This window comes from Telmatherina bonti (genome assembly GCF_933228915.1).
Source record: "Telmatherina bonti genome assembly, chromosome: 19".
In the NCBI taxonomy this organism is placed as follows: Eukaryota; Metazoa; Chordata; class Actinopteri; order Atheriniformes; family Telmatherinidae; genus Telmatherina; species Telmatherina bonti.
The window spans coordinates 33,831,704-33,849,926 of NC_136617.1; the positions used below are offsets into that span (position 1 = coordinate 33,831,704).

Genomic DNA, 18,223 nt, shown 5'->3' on the forward strand with positions numbered 1-18,223 from the left:
AGACTAATAATAACACAATGATAACACAAACAATAACAACACAATAATAACTAATAATAACACAATAATAAGACACATAATAAGACAAATAAGAACACAATAGTAACACAATGATAACACAAATAATAAGACAATAACACAATAATAACACAAATAATAACAGAATAATAAGACAAATAATAACACAATAATAACACAAATAATAACACAATAATAACACAATAATAACACACAATCACTTTGAGCTTCTACTAGCTACAGGAGCTTCGTTCTGTGACATGATCACAACACCAGGAGCATGCGTGGTAAAAACCAGTGTGTACCGTTACAGTTACTGTTGTACTACTTCACTACTGCGTGGTTTAAACACAGAGAAGTATTATGAAAAAACTGTTTACACAGCCTTTGTAAAATAACATGAAAATCCTCAGATCTGATCTAAATCACACAAAAGACTGTTTATTTTAGTCTTTATTTCAATTCAGTCTTTTTAAAGTAAATATTTATGATGGGTTATTTAAATGTGTATTTATTTATACTTTATTCATCCCAGTGTTGTGATAATCCACCAATGACTAAGATGGTTAAAAGCAGAAGATTAATTTCCTTTCCATTTAAAGTATATTTTATTTATTTAAATCAAATGTCTTATTACTTTACAAACAACATCTAGACAAAATACAAGAATACTGGAATCGGTAAAATAAACCCCAACAACAAAAACAAACTGTCATTTTTAGACTCTTATTTTGTATTATTGCTGTTTTTGTTGATATTTGCAGGAAACTGAATTGTTATTAAATGTGTTGAAATCTTTACACAAACATTAAAAAGCTAATCTAAATTTAAAAAAAAAAAAAAAATGTTTTACTGATTTTTTTTCTGTTTGAAAAATAAATAATTTCAATCAAACTAAAGATATCAGCTGTGTTTTTATTATGAAATTTTCTTGTCTTTTATTTGCAGTATTTATTCTGGGGGAGGAGGGAGCTGTAATGACCACTGCATACTGCAAAAACGCGGCCTTAAAAATACAAGAAAAAAAAATTCAAAAATGAGGTAAATGTTGCTTAAAATAAGATAAATTATCTGCCAACAGAACAAGAAATTTTGGCTTGTCAAGACTTCCCAAAACAAGTAAAAAATACTCTTAAAACAAGGGGAATTCTCTGGCATTAAAACTAAGAATTATCTTTTCTTTAAAAAAATAAGCATATGTGTACTCAATTTAAGATTTTTAATCTTACTTAGATTTCAGTTTTTGCAGTGCAGCACCATGACATCCAGCAGGACGATCACGATGCTGATGTTGACAGAGACAACATTCCTCTCATTACTACAGTAAGAATCACACATCGTTCTGAGTAACTTCACCACACAGAGAGCGGAGGAGTTCGTGTTGGTGAAAAAAGAAGTGAAATGACATCAGACACCAAACTGGGCTTTTCCCATCCGTGTCATCATCATCAACCTGAAACCCTCCTCTTCCTCCTTTTGTTGTGGTTGGCCGTGTTGTAAACGGACCAGATTTCTCCTAAATGGCAGCTGCTGCAGTTCAAGCTGCTGCAGATGTGCTTGGATTCAGGCCTGAAGGATCCACTCATCTAAACCCTGTTTTCCCGACATCCAGTTAACACGCAGCCGTCACGTTACGAGGCTAAAATGATGTAAAATGAATGTATGAAAAGATGCAGCTGCATAAAATACACACAGATCAACAGAGAGAAATTTATTTACGCCTTTTCCTCTACCTTTTACACTTATTTATGTTACTTTTTACCTACTATTCTCACAAACTCGACTCAGCTCAACGTCTTCTTGACTATTCCAGCCAAAAAGCACCATTATTACCTCCGCCAAGGAGGTTATGTTGTCGCCAGAGTTTGTTTGTCTGTCAGCAACATCACTCAAAAAGTTATGGATGGATTTGGATGAAATCTTCCGGATATGTTGGGGGTGTCACGAGGAACAAATGAAATTTTGGTGGAGATCTGGAAGAGATCCTGGATTCTGGTCTTTAAAGCGGAACTATTCTGTGCATTTCAGGCTAATTTATTTTTATTTCTGAGACCAGAAGGGCTGGGATTGATGGAGTTATTGTCACAAATGGCTTTATTTACTTCAGACCGACCCTCTCCGTAGGCTGTCAGATCAGCCTGCGGGCAAAACGAGTGGATTGAGACTCTTCCGCATTAAGCCCCGCCTCCCGCCACTGCACTACATCGGGAGCGCGCACCGCACCTGCTTTCACCGTCATTGTAACATCTCATAAACAGAAGGATTAGGCTCATATGAACTCAATAAAAAAACAAACTACAATGTCAACACATAGCATCCAGCCCTACATGTTGGAACCTGAATCAGAGCCTGAAAACGAAGTGGAAAACAGCAACCCACAGCAACGAATGCAGCAGGATGTCTCTCTTTGGTAAACTCACCAGCCATCGTTGGAAATAACTTTATCCCACGTTTTCCACCCGCCTGATGTATTTGTACATGCCCTTGTTAACCAGTAGAAGGTAACCAATCACCGAACCTTATCCCCCGGGACGTCACAAGGATTTCCACATAGAAAAAAACTCTCTAAAACGACGCGTTTTTCGTCGCTATGGAAACCGAACGGAGAGAGTGCTGGAACTCAAACTCAAACTCAAACATGCGTTTAGGTGATAAAAAAACAGTGTCATTCACATGTCTGATGAGGATTCAATACTGTAACACTGTAGAAAGCTCAGAAAACTCCAAATACCAGAATAGCACCTCTTTAATCAAAAAGTACAAAGCAGACGCCGCACCACTGATGACCATGTCATCGTATGCAGTGGGCGTGTGCGTAATGCGCGTAACTTTGGCTATGATTGGCCGATCGGTACGACCGACCCCTCTTTCTAATCATGTGATATGGTAGCATCACGCTGATGTCTTCATGTTTACATAATTGTGACCAATCGGCAAAGCAGGAAATGTTTGTGATGCTGAATCAAACGGATGTTACCGGGCAGAAAATGGTGATTTAGTCCACCTAACTACTCCCGAAGCACCGTGGGAAACGTAGTCGCTTTACTGAATGCAGTTTTATGTCGATGGATTAAAGTTTTGGTGGCAAAAAAGCAGAGATAAGACAGAATATGAAATGATGTTTTTCAGACGTGACGCATAAATTCAGATTCTTCTGACTCTGGTTGAGTGAATCTTGGTCACTTCAACATTAAACTGGTATGACTGGAAACTGTGGGATGTGTGTTTTCAGTAGAGGGGCTGTTTGTTCGTTTCCATGCCGCCGGGTCGACACGAGGGTCCAATGTTTTGGTTTACGTGTTTCTGCGGACTTTGTTTACTTGGTCTTTTAATTCCCTCCAACAAGGAGGTTATGTTTTCACCGGAGTTCGTTTGGTTTTCTCTCAGCAACATTACTCTAAAAGTTATGGATGGATTTTGATGAAATATGATTCAGGATATGTTGGGGGTGTCAAGAGGAATAAATGATGACATTTTGGTGGAAATCCGGAATAGATCCTGGATTCTGGATCACTTTGAAGTTATGTTGGGTGTTAATACCAGTATGCTTGGTGGAGGTCTGCTTTTCTAGATTTCCATCTTTTCTGCCCACTTGTTGATCTTCGTCTTCTTCTGATTGGACATTACCATCAAGTTAAGCTCTCAAAAGTTTGACTTGAGGTGTCTTCATCATTATTTCCATGTCTAGATAGAAGTCTCTCCGCCCACCCACTGTGCATTTACCACAGAGTCTCTGAACACTACTGGCTGGATTGTAAACCGCCTGGATGGGATATAAATGCCTGGAAAACGTCTGAAGATCAGGTAAAGGTTGAAATATCCATCACCACCTGTGCAGGGTGTACCCCAGCTCCAGCCTGCTGTTTGCTGGGATGGGCTCCAGCTTTCCCATAAGCTGTGCAGAAAATGGACAGATGGAGGAGTTATGCACCACCATTCCTGATAAATTATTAATATAAATTATGGCAAGCAGAGATGCTGAAGAAGCTCTAGAGGAGTCTAAATGGTTAAACATTACGAACTTTTACTGAAAAAAATCATCTGATCTGTGATGGAGCAGGAAAAGTCTGTGGAAGTGTGACTTCAACAGAGCTGGAGGAAAATGTTGCAGCGATATTATCAACAGTTCGGTGACATGATGGGTATAAAAAGAACCCCTTAGAGAGGCAGAGTCTCTCAAAGTAAAGCCGGACACAAGTTCAAACGACTTTTCTTGCTCGATGTCAGAATAATATCCAGAATGAGAGCGTCTGAGACAGCCTCCTAAACCTCTACCTGCTTTTCTTCATTTGTAAGTTATTGTGACTTTTTGCTGCCTCTTGGCTTGAAAAAGAGGTTTTTAATCTCAATGGGACTTTCCAGGTTAAATAAAGGAAATAAATAAATAAATTCATTCATTCGTTCATTCATTATCCTAACCACTTAATCCAACGAAGGGTCGCGGGAAGCTGGAGCCTATCCAGCAGTCTTTGGGCGAAAATAAATAATAAAATCAATAAAAATATATAAATAAAAAATAATAATAATATGCCTGAGAGTAAAACTGTGCAGACCCTGAATCTCCCATCATCCACAGATTCAAAGGATCTGTTGAAATGTTTCACCTCGTGTCTTTTCTTCCACCTGATATGAATAAAACATTGTTTTAATGGTTTTCCAGATCATTAAACTTTGATTTGTTTATATTTCAGATGTTCCAAATGTTTTTATGGAAGTTGGCCTTGAAGTTTGCTTTTACACTGTCTTCTAATTAAAAATGGGACTTTGATCATTAAACGTGATAAAACTCTTCCCTGCGTGTTCCACTACCTTCCAACTTCATCTCCAATTTATTCTCTGTTGTTGAAACTTGAACCAACCGCTGCTGAAGGCAGAAAATGGAAAAAGTCCGTTTTTATTCACACCTCGACTGTAATCTGTAAAGGATCCACTATCTGCCAGATCATGAGGGACAGGAAGTCGATGCCGAGCAGAACCCCGACCGTGGCGTAGAGTTTCCATGGCTCCAGGTGCTGCAGGGAGAAAAGAGGCAGCGGTCACTACAGGAAACAGTGAAGCACACAAACCCCCTCTTTCTGGTTTATTCAGGTTTATGAAACACCAAACAGACTGGTCTGATCTGGCTCAGAAAACTACGATCCGTCACTTACTGAGGTCAGTTCAGTAAAAAACAGACGGCGTACTCACACAGCTCCACGGCTCAATGTAAACTTCTTACTTTATGTAGTCAGCTTTAGGAAAAACAGTCTGGAAAGACCATAAATCCCAGTAATTGTTTTATTTTACAAGACAAACATTTGGGTGAATAAAAAAGGGACAAACGGGCAGCTGGAGATGATGGCAGAGGATTTGTAAGCAGCTCTCCTCATTAGTCTGTCCCTTTAGATAACGGCTAAATGACTGAAAATATCTTCTAAACCTCCAGGTGCGTCAATTATACAGCTATGTTCAGCTCTCCACCAAACAACGTCTTACATAGTTTTATCTGCTGCAGCTGACTTCAATCAGAGGTCTGCACACGTCTCGTCACGTAGCTGGATCTTCTTTTAGGTTTTAATAGGGATGCACCGATCCACTTTTTGGAAGTGAACATTATAGTGACTATGGTTATTACTGCTGTTATAACTGTGTCAGATTTCATCAGGTTGTAATAAATGACCCATCCTTTCTGAAGTTACCTCACCAATACAAATATAATAACATTACAGATCTGACAATTTCAACAAGTTTTATTCTGATTTGGCACATTTTCCCTAAATAATACTATAAATGTGCGATTTTGAAACAAAGATCTCGCTTTTAGTGTAACAAAAAATGTCACATTTTAACATTCAAGGCATTTATTACTTTTAAACACGTCCAAACATGTCATCAAACACATCTGTACTGGCTTGACTGGTGTGGTATCGGTACACTTTTATTAATACTGAGTACACACGCTTGGTATATACCGATATTGGTATCGGTATCGGCTGAATATTGTCTAATATTTTCATTTATGACATAGTAAATATTTCTATACCCGAATCTTTCACAGTTTTATTTTTCTATCTGGTCCAGCAAACTGGAACATTTTCCAGTAAACCTGGACAGGATCAAGGAAATCTGGGAATGTTCAGAAACAGGAGTTTGGATCATTCACAGGGGAACCGAGTACCTGGGAACCGCTGAAGGTCATGGCTGGGAAGAGAAGGTCCCATGACCCCCTATGTCACGTCAAGGACGCATAATGCCATAAAAGTGTTTGGATTGCACTTTAGCGACGTCCCTCTACATATCTAAACGTCTGATAAACCACTTCATGAGAGTGCAAAACTTGTGGTTCCTAGAGTCTCAAAGAGCCGAGCAGGAGGCAGAGCCTTTGGTTATCAGGCCCCTCTCTTATGGAATAAGCTCCCAGTTAGTGTTAGGGAAGCAGACACCCTCCCCACCTTTAAGACGAGGCTGAAGACTTATCTTTTTGATAAGTCCTATAGCTAGGGATGGTTAGCATCCCTTAGTTATGCTGCTATAGGTTTAGACTGCTGAGGGACATTTCCTGATACACTGAGCTTCTTTCTTTTTCTCTTTATCCGTCGCTTTTACCCCCCCCCCCCCCATAACAGTGTTGCATCATTAACATGTATGTCTCCTGTCTCAGCAGGTCTCCCTGGCCGGGAGTAGCAGTTCCTGTTGTCTGTTGTCTTTCTGTCCTCTTCCCCCCACACAGCAGAGGCAGATGGCTGCCTGTCCTGAGCCGGGTTCTGCCGGAGGTTTCCTTCCTGTTAAAAGGGAGTTTTTTCCTTCCCACTGTCGCCAGTGTGCTTGCTCAGGATGGGAGATTGAGTTGGACTCAACTCAATCTGTTGGTTTCCTTATACAGGTTATTATGAATTGGCTTTCATTATGTTTTCCTCTGTCTGTAAAGCATCTTGAGATGGCATTGCCGTGATTTGACGCTATATAAATAAAGTTGAATTGAATTTAATTGAATTTTTAGTGATATTTGAGAGGTTTTGTCTGTTTTTATAGCAATGTTTAGGTTTTGTGCAATTCTAGCAATTCTAATGGAAATGCTGGAAGTGAGTGTCTAGTAAAGGGTTAAAAGGCAAGCTGTGGAGCAACTGAAGGTGGGCAGACAGAAAATATAACAATGTAAAAACAGATTGAAGAAATGCATCATTTCTGGAGTTAAAATTGGTTTTTGAATAGAAATCTGACACATTCACCTTCCTCTTATCCTTCTTCTCCTCCTTCTTGGTGAAGACGGTGTGGACCCACCAGATCTTAGTAAACATGCTGCCATATGCAAGGCTGAAACCCAGACCGAGCAGCCACAGGCGGAACTAGCAGAGACGACAGAACAAATAATCAGTCTTTTAATTTCTACAGTCATTTAGCAGAGTGAGAAAGAAGTGATCAATAACCAAACACACGTCTTGTAGGTATGAGGAACCCGGAGGAAACCACACATACACAGGAAGTAACAAGCCCAACAATGGTGGAACCATAGACTGTATATAAAAAGATGGGCGGAGCCTCCGTGACATCACCCGTAGGTTTCTGAAGAGCTGAATTGAAGCTCGGTGGGCGGTTCCTACCATCACCATCTTGGCAGGGACATGTGTGTCATCTCACCCGGAAAATACAAATATGGGCAAAGAGATGGAGCTGAGAGGGGGATGATTGACATCAAGCGAACTCTGAGCTTTCTGTAGCTAAGAGCTAACCGAGCTAACCCAGAGATAACAGGAGCTAACCAGCTAACAGAGGTAAGCGGGCTAAAGCTAAGTCAAGTCTCCAACCAGACTGTCATGAACTTTAACATATAGTATGCTAACCAGGCAGCTTGGACACTTTGGACAGGTTGCCAGTCCTGGCTGATTCAGACCCTCTGAATTCCTGTGAAACAGCATGGATAGATGAAGTTTTCGCTGATTCTGACTTTTAGTTTCAGTTCAGTAAATAGTGACAGAGCCTTGTTGTTCATCTGAGAACACAGGTTCCTGATTTTAACACCAGGTGAGAAAAGGTAACTGCAACTGAAAGTGGGTGTGCATTCTTCTTCACAAAACTTTCATATCGTTATTTTTATACAGTGATGACAAGATTCAGGTTTGTGGAATTTCAGCAACTTTCCCAACTATCCTTTCAAATCTTCTACAAGTCCCTGGGATTGCTTTTTAACGGTATCATTCTGACATTTCAGTCTAATGAGAAAAAAAAGGTGTGTTTCCATTCATCCATCCATCCATCCATCCATCTTCTACCACTTATCCTGTGTTAAGCAGTAGAAGATGGGGCTTCCCAGTCTAAGCAGGAAAGCCCAGACTTCCCTCTCCCCAGCCACATTTGCCAACTCTGCGGGGGGGATCCCGAGGCGTTCCCAGGCCAGCCGAGAGATATAATCCCTCCAGCGTGTCCTGGGTCTTCCCCGAGGTCTCCTCCCAGAGGGACGTGCCTGGAACACCTCCCCAGGGAGGTCCAGGAGGCATCCTGACCAGATGCCCGAGCCACCTCAACTGGTTCCTCTTGATGCGGAGGGACAGCGGCTCTACTCTGATCTCCTCCCGGATGACCGAGCTCCTCACCCTATCTCTAAGGGAGAGCCCGGCCACCCTGTTTGATTATGTGTTTCTAGAGTTGTAAAATATGTATGCTGCCATCGGTACCTGACATACAACAGGAAACTGCTTCCTTTGAACATGAAGGCCATCGATGCCCAGAGGAAAGACGGCAGCCAGCGCCATCATGCAGCCTACGGCAGTCATGTTGTTCAGGTAGGGCTGAGAGTTCTGGATGTACCTGCAGAAAAATCACAACCAGATCTGTTGCCAACACCTCCAAACGGCATGCAAACATCCATATCATGGACTATTACCCGAGTTATTCCATAAGACCGATACCAATCACTCTTCAACATAATAACCAAAGTGTTGACAGTCCAAATCCTGTCACGATTAAACCAGTTTAACAGGGTTGTGGGCTGTGTTTGACCTTTACATGGCAGAGAGCGAACACGGCATACATGAGATTCAGAATTGTTCTAAATACCTTAAGTCACAAAAACCTTTGTAAGAATTAAGTTTAGCATTGTTTTCCATGTAAGTGTTTATACCTTCCTCTGCTTTACATAGTAGAGGAAGGTAGAAACACTGGATGATGGATCACACCATTGTTTTTAGGTGGGGGTGGGTCAATTGTGTAATGGGGTTGAGGAGTTCCTCATGTACAGAACTAAATAACATATTGTTTAATAATATATATAACTATATTTAGAAAAAAACATCAAATTAAACACATATGTTTCATGAAATGGTAAAATGTGTAATTTTCAGCACCTGATATGTTGTTTATGTTCTGTAATGGGAATGAAATACAGATTGATTAGATTTGTCGATCATTGAATTTTTTTTATTGTTTATTTTATTTATTATTTTTTTTCCATTTTAACCAGAAACCTGACCTGTTGGAAGGGAAGCTGTTATTTTAGGAGATGAAAAAGTCTGTAAATGCGTGTCCTAACTATCTGAAAGAATTTTCTTTTTAAACTTTTGGCAGTAGTTTAACTGTATTTTTTTATTTGTGCCTTGCATCTTGGGACCAGGAACATCCCCTCAAACTTTAACATACCCGAAGTTCTGGACTCACCTCGGATTAGTTTTCTGCTCTTAAAGCTCTGCATTAAAGTTGCATTAAAGTTAAGTGGCTTAGTTTTCTGAAATAAACATTTCTCCGGTGACAAATCCACAGTAACAGCTGTGTAAAGACCTAAAGAATCTTATTCAGCAGGAATTTAACACTTGTAATTGTTAACCATAGACCGTATATAGAAAGATGGACGGAGCCTCCGTGACGTCACCCGTAGGTTTCTGAAGAGCTGAATTGAAGCTCGGTGGGCGGTTCCTCCCATCACCATCTTGGCAGGGGCATGCGCGTCGTCTCACCCGGAAAATACAAATATGGGCAAAGAGGTGGAGCTGAGAGGGGGGCTGTGAGAGTCATGGTGGATGATTGACATCAAGCGAACGCGAAGCTCTCTGTAGCTAAGAGCTAACCGAGCTAACCCGGAGATAACAGGAGCTAACTAGCTAACGGAGGTAAGCGGGCTAAAGCTAAGTCACGTTGTTAACCGGCTAAAAACCGCGGTTGTTCTAAGTTCTTCTGACTTGAAGCTGGAGATCGGGTACCTGTCAATCAAAAGGACACGCCCCTTAATATTTTGAGATTAAATTGCTTTTAAACGGGCAAGTTGGAAAAAAATTCACAGTTGTCATGAAGGTAAACCTGACCTATTAAACCTAAAATGGATTTTTGTACCAGGCTGTAAACATGTTTATTTCTGCTGTAAACATGTTTATTTCTGCTGTAAACATGTTTATTTCTGCTGTGAAGTTGGTCTTTTTAACATGGGAGTCTATGGGGATTTGCTCTGTTTTACAGCCCCTAGTGGATGAAGGGGGAACTGCAGTTGTATGCACTTCCCCATAGGCTTCACTTTATCCCGCCGCTTTACCTCATAAAGTTATTTTCTTTACTATCTGTTTTAGTACCTGTTAAGTTCCCATTCAGACGATGTTGGGAAGGTCTGTCACATTTTTAATGTTTTAAAGTTGCACTATGAGTGTAGAGGACAGTACAGGAAGTCCCAGCCGCTTCTATCCATGTCATCATTCGATGGTCGGTGGTGGTGTTGTGTACTTTTCATGTCTGCCAAATGCAAAGATGAACCTGTTTCATTGGGAGTTAAAACTGGGAAAGAATTGAAAAACCTGTCATGGATGAATTTCAGTCACTTGTTACCATTTTAAGAAAATAATTTTATTTAGTTAAAATTTTGTATCTTTTGTTCAGAGTGCCATTGTTCCATGGACAGAATTCCCCTCGAAACAGACATGAGCAGCAGTTTAACATGTTGCAACAGCAAGATGTCCTGCTAATTTCCTTACAACTCTGAGAGTGTATGCCTTGTTCTTGTTTTTTAACATTTTCTGTACCAAATACATGATAATATTCATGTAAAATATGAACATACCTGACGTTGCTGTTGTAGATGTTAAAGGTGAGGCAAAGAATTCCAAGCAGGATTCCCAAACCGGCAAAGACAGACACGGATGCAAAGAGCTTCTGGGACAAGAAGCGAAACTCCTCAATGACCATGGTCTGGTCTGCAGGGGGTCCTGGGCCTAACAGAGACAAAGGACATCAGTGGGACAGCTCAGTGAATGGGTAGGGTAGAAAATGGATCCCTCCATTTTGCAGCCTGATATTTTTAAGAGGCTTTATTTCCAAAATGTTGTTTTCATCCAGATGTTTTCTGGTTTTTCTGCAGAGTTTAAACATAAAAAGCAGGGGAGAACGGCATTGGTTGTCACACTTTTTACTTTAACTTCAATTCTCAAAAAGTGGTAACCTCAGCTGGATCCATTTGAATGCATAATGGAAGCCTAAAGTGTCAAAATGAAAGGATTTTTAATCCGTCCCAAAGATAAGGTCCACCAAAATACAACACGGGCTTCTGTGACAGCCATCCCCATCTGTCACAATGCGGTTTAAAGGAGGAAATAAACAACAACAACAACAACAAAGTTCATCTGAAAAAACTGTATATTCTAGTTAAATCTTTTAGTTTAAAACACTTAAATATTTTAGTGGAAACAACTGTTTATTTTGGCTACAACCTCTCATGTAACATGAACGGACACAATCAACTAAAATTTACATATAAACATTACAGATGTAGGCCTACTATAATCTGTTGTTTCTTTCTTACACTTATACAATGGAACAGCTGTTTCTACTTCGGTATTAGTGATAATATCAGTATCAAGAACATTACAGGATTCCAGATATTAGCAACAGAACAAAACAGACATGGTGTAGAAGCACCCAAATCCCTATTTAATCATAATCACTCACCATGAATTACCAGAACATGTAGGTCACGATGAAAAAATAAGAAGCCTACAGAAATATATACATAAATATTTTGAAATATTTTGCTCTTTATTTCAGTATCTGTGAGCACGTCACATGTCAACCAACCCTGGAGAAAAAGTGACAACCATCCTTAATTTGCATTTTTAGCTAGAAGTTGAGCTAGCAAGCCTAAAGAAAAAACTATTCTACCCTGTAGCTTCCCTTCATAATAAAAACTGATAATTATTACGGTTTAAACCACTGTGTCAAAGTCAGAGAAAAACTTAAAAAGTTATATTTTAATGTCAAAACTATAAAATTCCCTCTCATCTCCATGTCAAGAGTAAGAATGATAAATTAACCATGTAGTTCATCTGTTTCCTTTATATTTCTGCATCCCTCCAGTGGCCGAGATGTGGCCACTCCCTTCTCCCCAACTACACACATATTTTAGTGATTTAATCTACAATGAGCTCTGAGGGAATTTTATCCACCATAAATATTTTCAAACTGAATCTTTTGTGCCAAAAGGAAACAGCAGTTTTCTGTGAGACACAAGTTTACTGTGTAACCCTGATGTGAACAGTTCAGTAGAGACAGAGTTTGTACCCATAATAAATTATCACTAGAACATTGTTTACTGCTCATCTGGAGGCTCGGTTCCTCCATCTGTGTGGAAAGGTGTTCTGTATGATGAGTGATGAAGGTTATTCATTGTTTAGTCAAAGGAAGGATTAATATTTGAGGATTAATCTTTAGTGATATATAAAGTATGTTGGGCAGGTTTTCTTGCCTTTAATTGTGTTGAATTATTCTTAATCAAACTGAACTTTTGTTTTGTTTATAAAACATTTTAATGACATTCATGATGCACATTTTGTTCACGGTTTTTTTTTTTTATTGTGTTTTTTAGCGTCTCGTTTTCCCAGGTCACATATTAACCATGTAAAGGTTTGGACCGGTGGTCTGAGTGAGGGGTTTATATCCCATGTGCTGCAGGTCTAAGCCCCCCCTGGTCTGACCCGGGCGTTAAAAATGAACAAAACGGCATCTGGGAGCTAAATGTCAGCATGCTGTTAAAGCTTATTTGAGGGATAGGACAGTCTTGTCTCTTTGAGCTTTTTGTATGAGTGTCATCCTGCTTTCTCTTCTTTTGTAACACCAGCAGTGTGTTCCAGTCAGACCATCAGCCAATGAGGAGTCAGACTTCTGCCTTTTGTGTGAGCGAGTGTATTTACTCTAGGCAATGTACACACCTGTGCAGAGAAAAATTCTGTGTGTGTGTGTGTGTGTGTGTGTGTGTGTGTGTGTGTGTTCTCCTAAACCGATACCTCTCTGTGCCCTTGATGCTGGGATCAGGAGAGTGTGTAACCATGGCAACTGGCTCCATAACAGTAACCATGGTGTTCTGACAGAGGTGACGATGTAGCATGGGTTGTCAAGGAAACCAAAGGAGTGAGAAAACAGAAAAGCAGAACTTGGGAACAGATATGAGGAAGCTGAGCAGAGAGGAGATGAAATGTGTCCGACTACAACACATCAGTTCAACTAAAGCCACGTTTTGTCGACTGGCAGCCTGACTGCTGTGGGGGTCGACCACCAGGAAGGACACTGCTGAGCAGCTGCAAGGACAGGAGGAGGGAGGGCATCGTGATGAAGGCCTCCGGGTGACTAAGTGCCACGCGCATCATCACTCAACCCGCTTGTAAATGAACAGCTAAGTAACCGGAGCGATGGTGAGGAGGTCACAGGCTTTAATCATAGATTACATCCCCAGTGTGATGAGTCCAACCAGGCACAAGAAAAACTGTACCATAAAACCTGGGATTTAAATTAAATTTTGTATTTTAAATTAAAAAACAAAACAGCAGCATCATGTGGCAACATCACCACTGTTGCCACATAGACTGTATATAAAAAGATGGGCGGGGCCTCCGTGATGTCACCCGTAGGTTTCTGAAGAGCTAAAGCTAAGTCATGTTGTTAACCAGCTAAAAACCGTGGTTGTTCTACATTCTTCTGACTTAAAGTGGGAGACCAGGTACCTGTCAATCAAAAGGACACGCCCCCTAAATATGCCGAACTTCGAGATTAAATCACTTTTAAACAGGCAAGTTAGAAAAAAAAAATTCACTCCCCCCACAGTTGTCATGAAGGTAAACCTGACCTATTAAACCTAGAATGGATTTTTGTACCAGGCTGTAAACATATTTATTTCTGCTGTAAACATGTTTATTTCTGCTGTAAACATGTTTATTTCTGCTGTGAAGTTGGTCTTTTTAACATGGGAGTCTATGGGGATTTGATCTGTTTTGCAGCCCCTAGTGGATGGAGGGGGAACTGCAGTTTTATGCACTTCTGCATCGGCTTCACTTCTAACCGCCGGAGGCTCTGTTCATCTTTCTTATATGGTCTATGGGTGAAACCCAACACACGGGGAGGAAAACAGCAGCGACAGCTGCTGTGTGGCGCGTCACGCTCTCAGATTGCTTGTCTCCAACAAATGTGACTGGTTATGATGCTGGAGGGAATTTTACGAGGCTGAAGTTAGTTCCGATTTGCAATATGTGCTTATTATGTAGAATATTTCAGTCCAGGTTTGAAGAGTCTAAGTGTTGTAGTTTTTTGTCAGGACCTGGTCTGATGCAGTCTAGTTCAGTGGAATTGCCCTTTATATTTCACATATTCGGAAGCTAACTACAGCCTTGTGGGAATTTTGGCATTTCTGCTGCAGATGAAGCATGGAGGATGAAGAGTCGGGAGATTTTGGTGGAACTGATATAAATTTTACCATTAACTTTGCTGTACAAAAGAAAAAACCAACCTGGGTTCATCCTGTTTACAAAACAAAGAAACATCTTTTTGGATATCCTCATGTGATGCGGACCTCAAGGCTGATCCAGATTATTCAGGTTCTGTCATGATGTGTGTTTTCTAACTTAGTTCTGGTTTTGTTTTAGTTTATAGTCTTCCCAATTTAGTTCACTTGTGTTTTGTTCCTTGTTTAGCTTTTGTTCCTGTTCAGTAGATTCACCTGGTTCAGTTCGGTTCGGTTCGGTTCGGTTCAGTCTTCTTCACGTAAAACATCTTAATTCTGCATCCCTGGCTCCCGTTCCTGCATCTGGGTGCACACCTCCACTGCACACTGTGACAGGTTCCACCTCACTGATTGGTTGTAGAGCCGTGTGACGCAACGTTTTCCAACTTTCCAAGCGCGTCTACGTGAACAAGGGCAACATTTCACATGGACGAATGTCGCCTGTTGCTCAGCTGGAGGAGAACCTCATTGTGCAACTTCCTTAGGAAATGAAGTGCGATGAAGCGACCCCCTCCCCATGTGTCGAGCCCTTAGTTGTACTTAACTTAACTCCTACTTTCTCTCTGGATGAAACGCCGATCAGAGGCCAGATGTGGTGATGATGTCAAACGAGATGAGACTTTGGAAACAATGAGAAAGTGAATTCATGCATCAGCTGAGACTATAACCCATAACTTGTGACTCAGAGACTAAACAGTTCAGCTTCGGCCCATTTCTGTCACCTTGTTTAGAACTGGGATAGATGCCAAACGCCCACCTGCTGTCCCCTCCTGCAATCACTCCATGTAAACAGAGACTACAGGAAATTCAGGTATAACAAACAGGTAAACAAAGATAAAAAACAACACAAGGTCAGCCCTCTGCCTCCAAACCCTACATGTTGTTTTCCACTTCGCAGACCTGGAACGACCTTCCCAGTTTTTACAGCAGTAACCAGACGCAGATCTGCATGTTTTCATGCTCCGGGAGGCAGAACTGATGTGGATGCAGAGCTGTTGCTGCACAACATTTCGCTTCAGGACAACAACAAACTGCATCTGGTGCTGAGTCTTTAAATATCTGCTCAGCCATTTGTGATGATGCTTCTGATAGAGCTAACAGACTGACTGAGGACAGCGAAGTCGAAGCTGCAGAGGAAACGTGATGGGAGGGCGGGCGGAGGAAGTCTTACCTATCCACTTGTCATTCCCGTACCACGAAAGATTCCCCTTAGTGCTGTCGTAGTATCCGATCTTTTTATAGCTGCCTCCTTTGACAAAAGGGAACAGAAAGCGAGAGAGAGAGAGGGTGAAAGTTGGTTTAGAAAGTTTATTAAATGTTTTAGAAATCAGTACAGATGAACCAACTCTGGCTGCTCAGTGTCTGAAACGGTGCTGAAATAAATCCTGCCACCTAAAAGGATCAACGTAGCGCTCTTCCAGTCACGCAGACCAATCAAAGCACTTCACACTGCTGGTCACGTTCACACACACACACTCACACCCCGACAGGCACATCGGGGGGGCAGCTTGGGGTCAGGTGAAGCCTGGATCTGACCTCCAAACTTTCTGCTACAACAAAGCAGCTCAATGTCTGCAGGCTTTAAATTACATTTTTATTTTCATACAGACGTTCTGCTACCTTTTATATGAAGCTGATGCAACCTGAAACACGTTATTTCAAACTCATCCTGTATGGAGCCTCTGCTGACGTCACTGGAGGAACAAATGAAGGTAGATTTGCATGTATGCAAACATCAGGGCTCAGGATGTGACACCATGGCAACGAGATGTGATCACATGGCCATGTACAGCAGTTATGGGCAGCTATGATGTACTTAAATCCTATTTTACTGTTAGGTTGACTTATTAACTGATTTCTGGATTCACCAGGCTGAACGCGACAGCAGAAACAAACCACACAGAATGGCTGCCTACACTACGGCAACCCTGGAGGGACATACAACTCAAATACCCAAAACATTATTCCAAGATGCTCCGTTACAACAATATCCTGCAATCTGTTGTCATTTACAACAGGACAGTAAAGGTAAGGACAATACTGAAGACGGAGATGAGAATAATAATAACTCTTCTGACATCGACGCCACCGTAGCGTCCCCGTATCAATGTATAAAGGTTGCAATGTTCTTTAACAACCACATAAAGCAAATTAATTAATTAATTAAAACAAACTCGTTGTCGACGGTAACAACAAAGATGAGCGACGTGCGTCGCAAAAGATAATGCAAAAGAAATGATAATATTTGATGTAAGAAACATCTGGAACCTTGAATGAATGACTTAATGAATGAAAGAAATTTATTTTAAGTGACAAACAAAATAAAAATGAGAGAAAAAACATATAAGAAAAAACATTTCTACAAAATCAAGACATATAAAATACTTAATGTATATAAATATACAGTAAGTTTCTTCTCTAATGAATAATAAATAACATTAATAAGCTTCCTGGTTTAAACCAGATGAATGATTCACATAAAACATGCCTTGAAAACGACCTTGGTGTCTGCAACGGAGCGGCAAGATGTTCCTGCTGAAACCAGGAAGGTTCTTACCTTGTAGCTGTTCTATCAGAGTCCAGGCCATCCGAGAACCTTGGGCATCAAACACAACATGACCCTGCAGGAAACAGACAGAATTTACTGGACTAATAAGGGTCTCTAACCTCTACGCCTCTCTGACATGTAGCCAGCTGGACACCTAGCCGACGCCTGATCACTCCACGTCAACATGCCGAGCCTTTTAATGATAAGACCTTTTACATCTCGATATGAAGATCCCTACAGACTAACTTTAGTTCTAAATGACTGCAGACGTTTCTAGGCTTGGAAAATCCCTGATGATGTCTCAGTGTAGCAGATCCACTAAATATTCCTCATCCAGGTGTGAGAGCCTGAAAACAACCTCAGATCTCCACAACCAGACCTGATCCAGACATATCTGCTGATCTGCACACAAACACATAAACATGTCTCAAATTTTCTTCAAGCAACATTTATAAGTTTTGATTCATTCATTCATGATCCAGTCTGTTTAAGGGTCGCGGGAAGCCGGAGTCTATCCCAGCAGTCTTTGGGTGGAAGGCGCGGTACAACCTGGACGGATCGCCAGGCCATCGCAGAAGTTTGGATTTGTACATTCATGAAGTTATTTTCAGTCCGGATTAAAAGAACCACATCAGGCTGGGTGAGGTCATATGTAGGTGATGGGTTGCAGCGTGCTCCTCAGGTTCTGCTCTTGGACTGATCCCATTACACATGTTTGAACTGGCAGCCGTTTACTTAAAGGGTCATTACACCCTAAATTAAGAGCTTTTCTACTATTTCAATTAGAGTTGCACCGATCCACTTTTTGAGAGTTTCGATCCAATTACAGATATCTAAAACTTGAATATCTGTAGATACCAGATGTGTTTATGTGAACATTATTGTGACTAGGTTTATCATCGCTGTTATAACTGTGTCAGATTTCATTAGGTTGTAATAAA

At 40.8% G+C, this 18,223-nt stretch overlaps 1 protein-coding gene across 1 annotated transcript in view; it reads right to left on the reverse strand.

Annotated features, from left to right (window-relative positions):
• gabbr1b (gamma-aminobutyric acid (GABA) B receptor, 1b) overlaps positions 1-18,223 on the reverse strand; it is a gene marked incomplete at both ends in the record, with an annotated part of 71,008 nt that overhangs the window by 19,771 nt on the left and 33,014 nt on the right. Inside the window, 6 exons of the mRNA XM_079258384.1 lie at positions 4,923-5,030; positions 7,227-7,343; positions 8,670-8,802; positions 11,033-11,183; positions 15,906-15,983; positions 17,292-17,355. Of these exons, the coding sequence (XP_079114510.1) occupies positions 4,923-5,030; positions 7,227-7,343; positions 8,670-8,802; positions 11,033-11,183; positions 15,906-15,983; positions 17,292-17,355 (651 nt within the window). The remainder of the gene's footprint in view (positions 1-4,922; positions 5,031-7,226; positions 7,344-8,669; positions 8,803-11,032; positions 11,184-15,905; positions 15,984-17,291; positions 17,356-18,223) is intronic.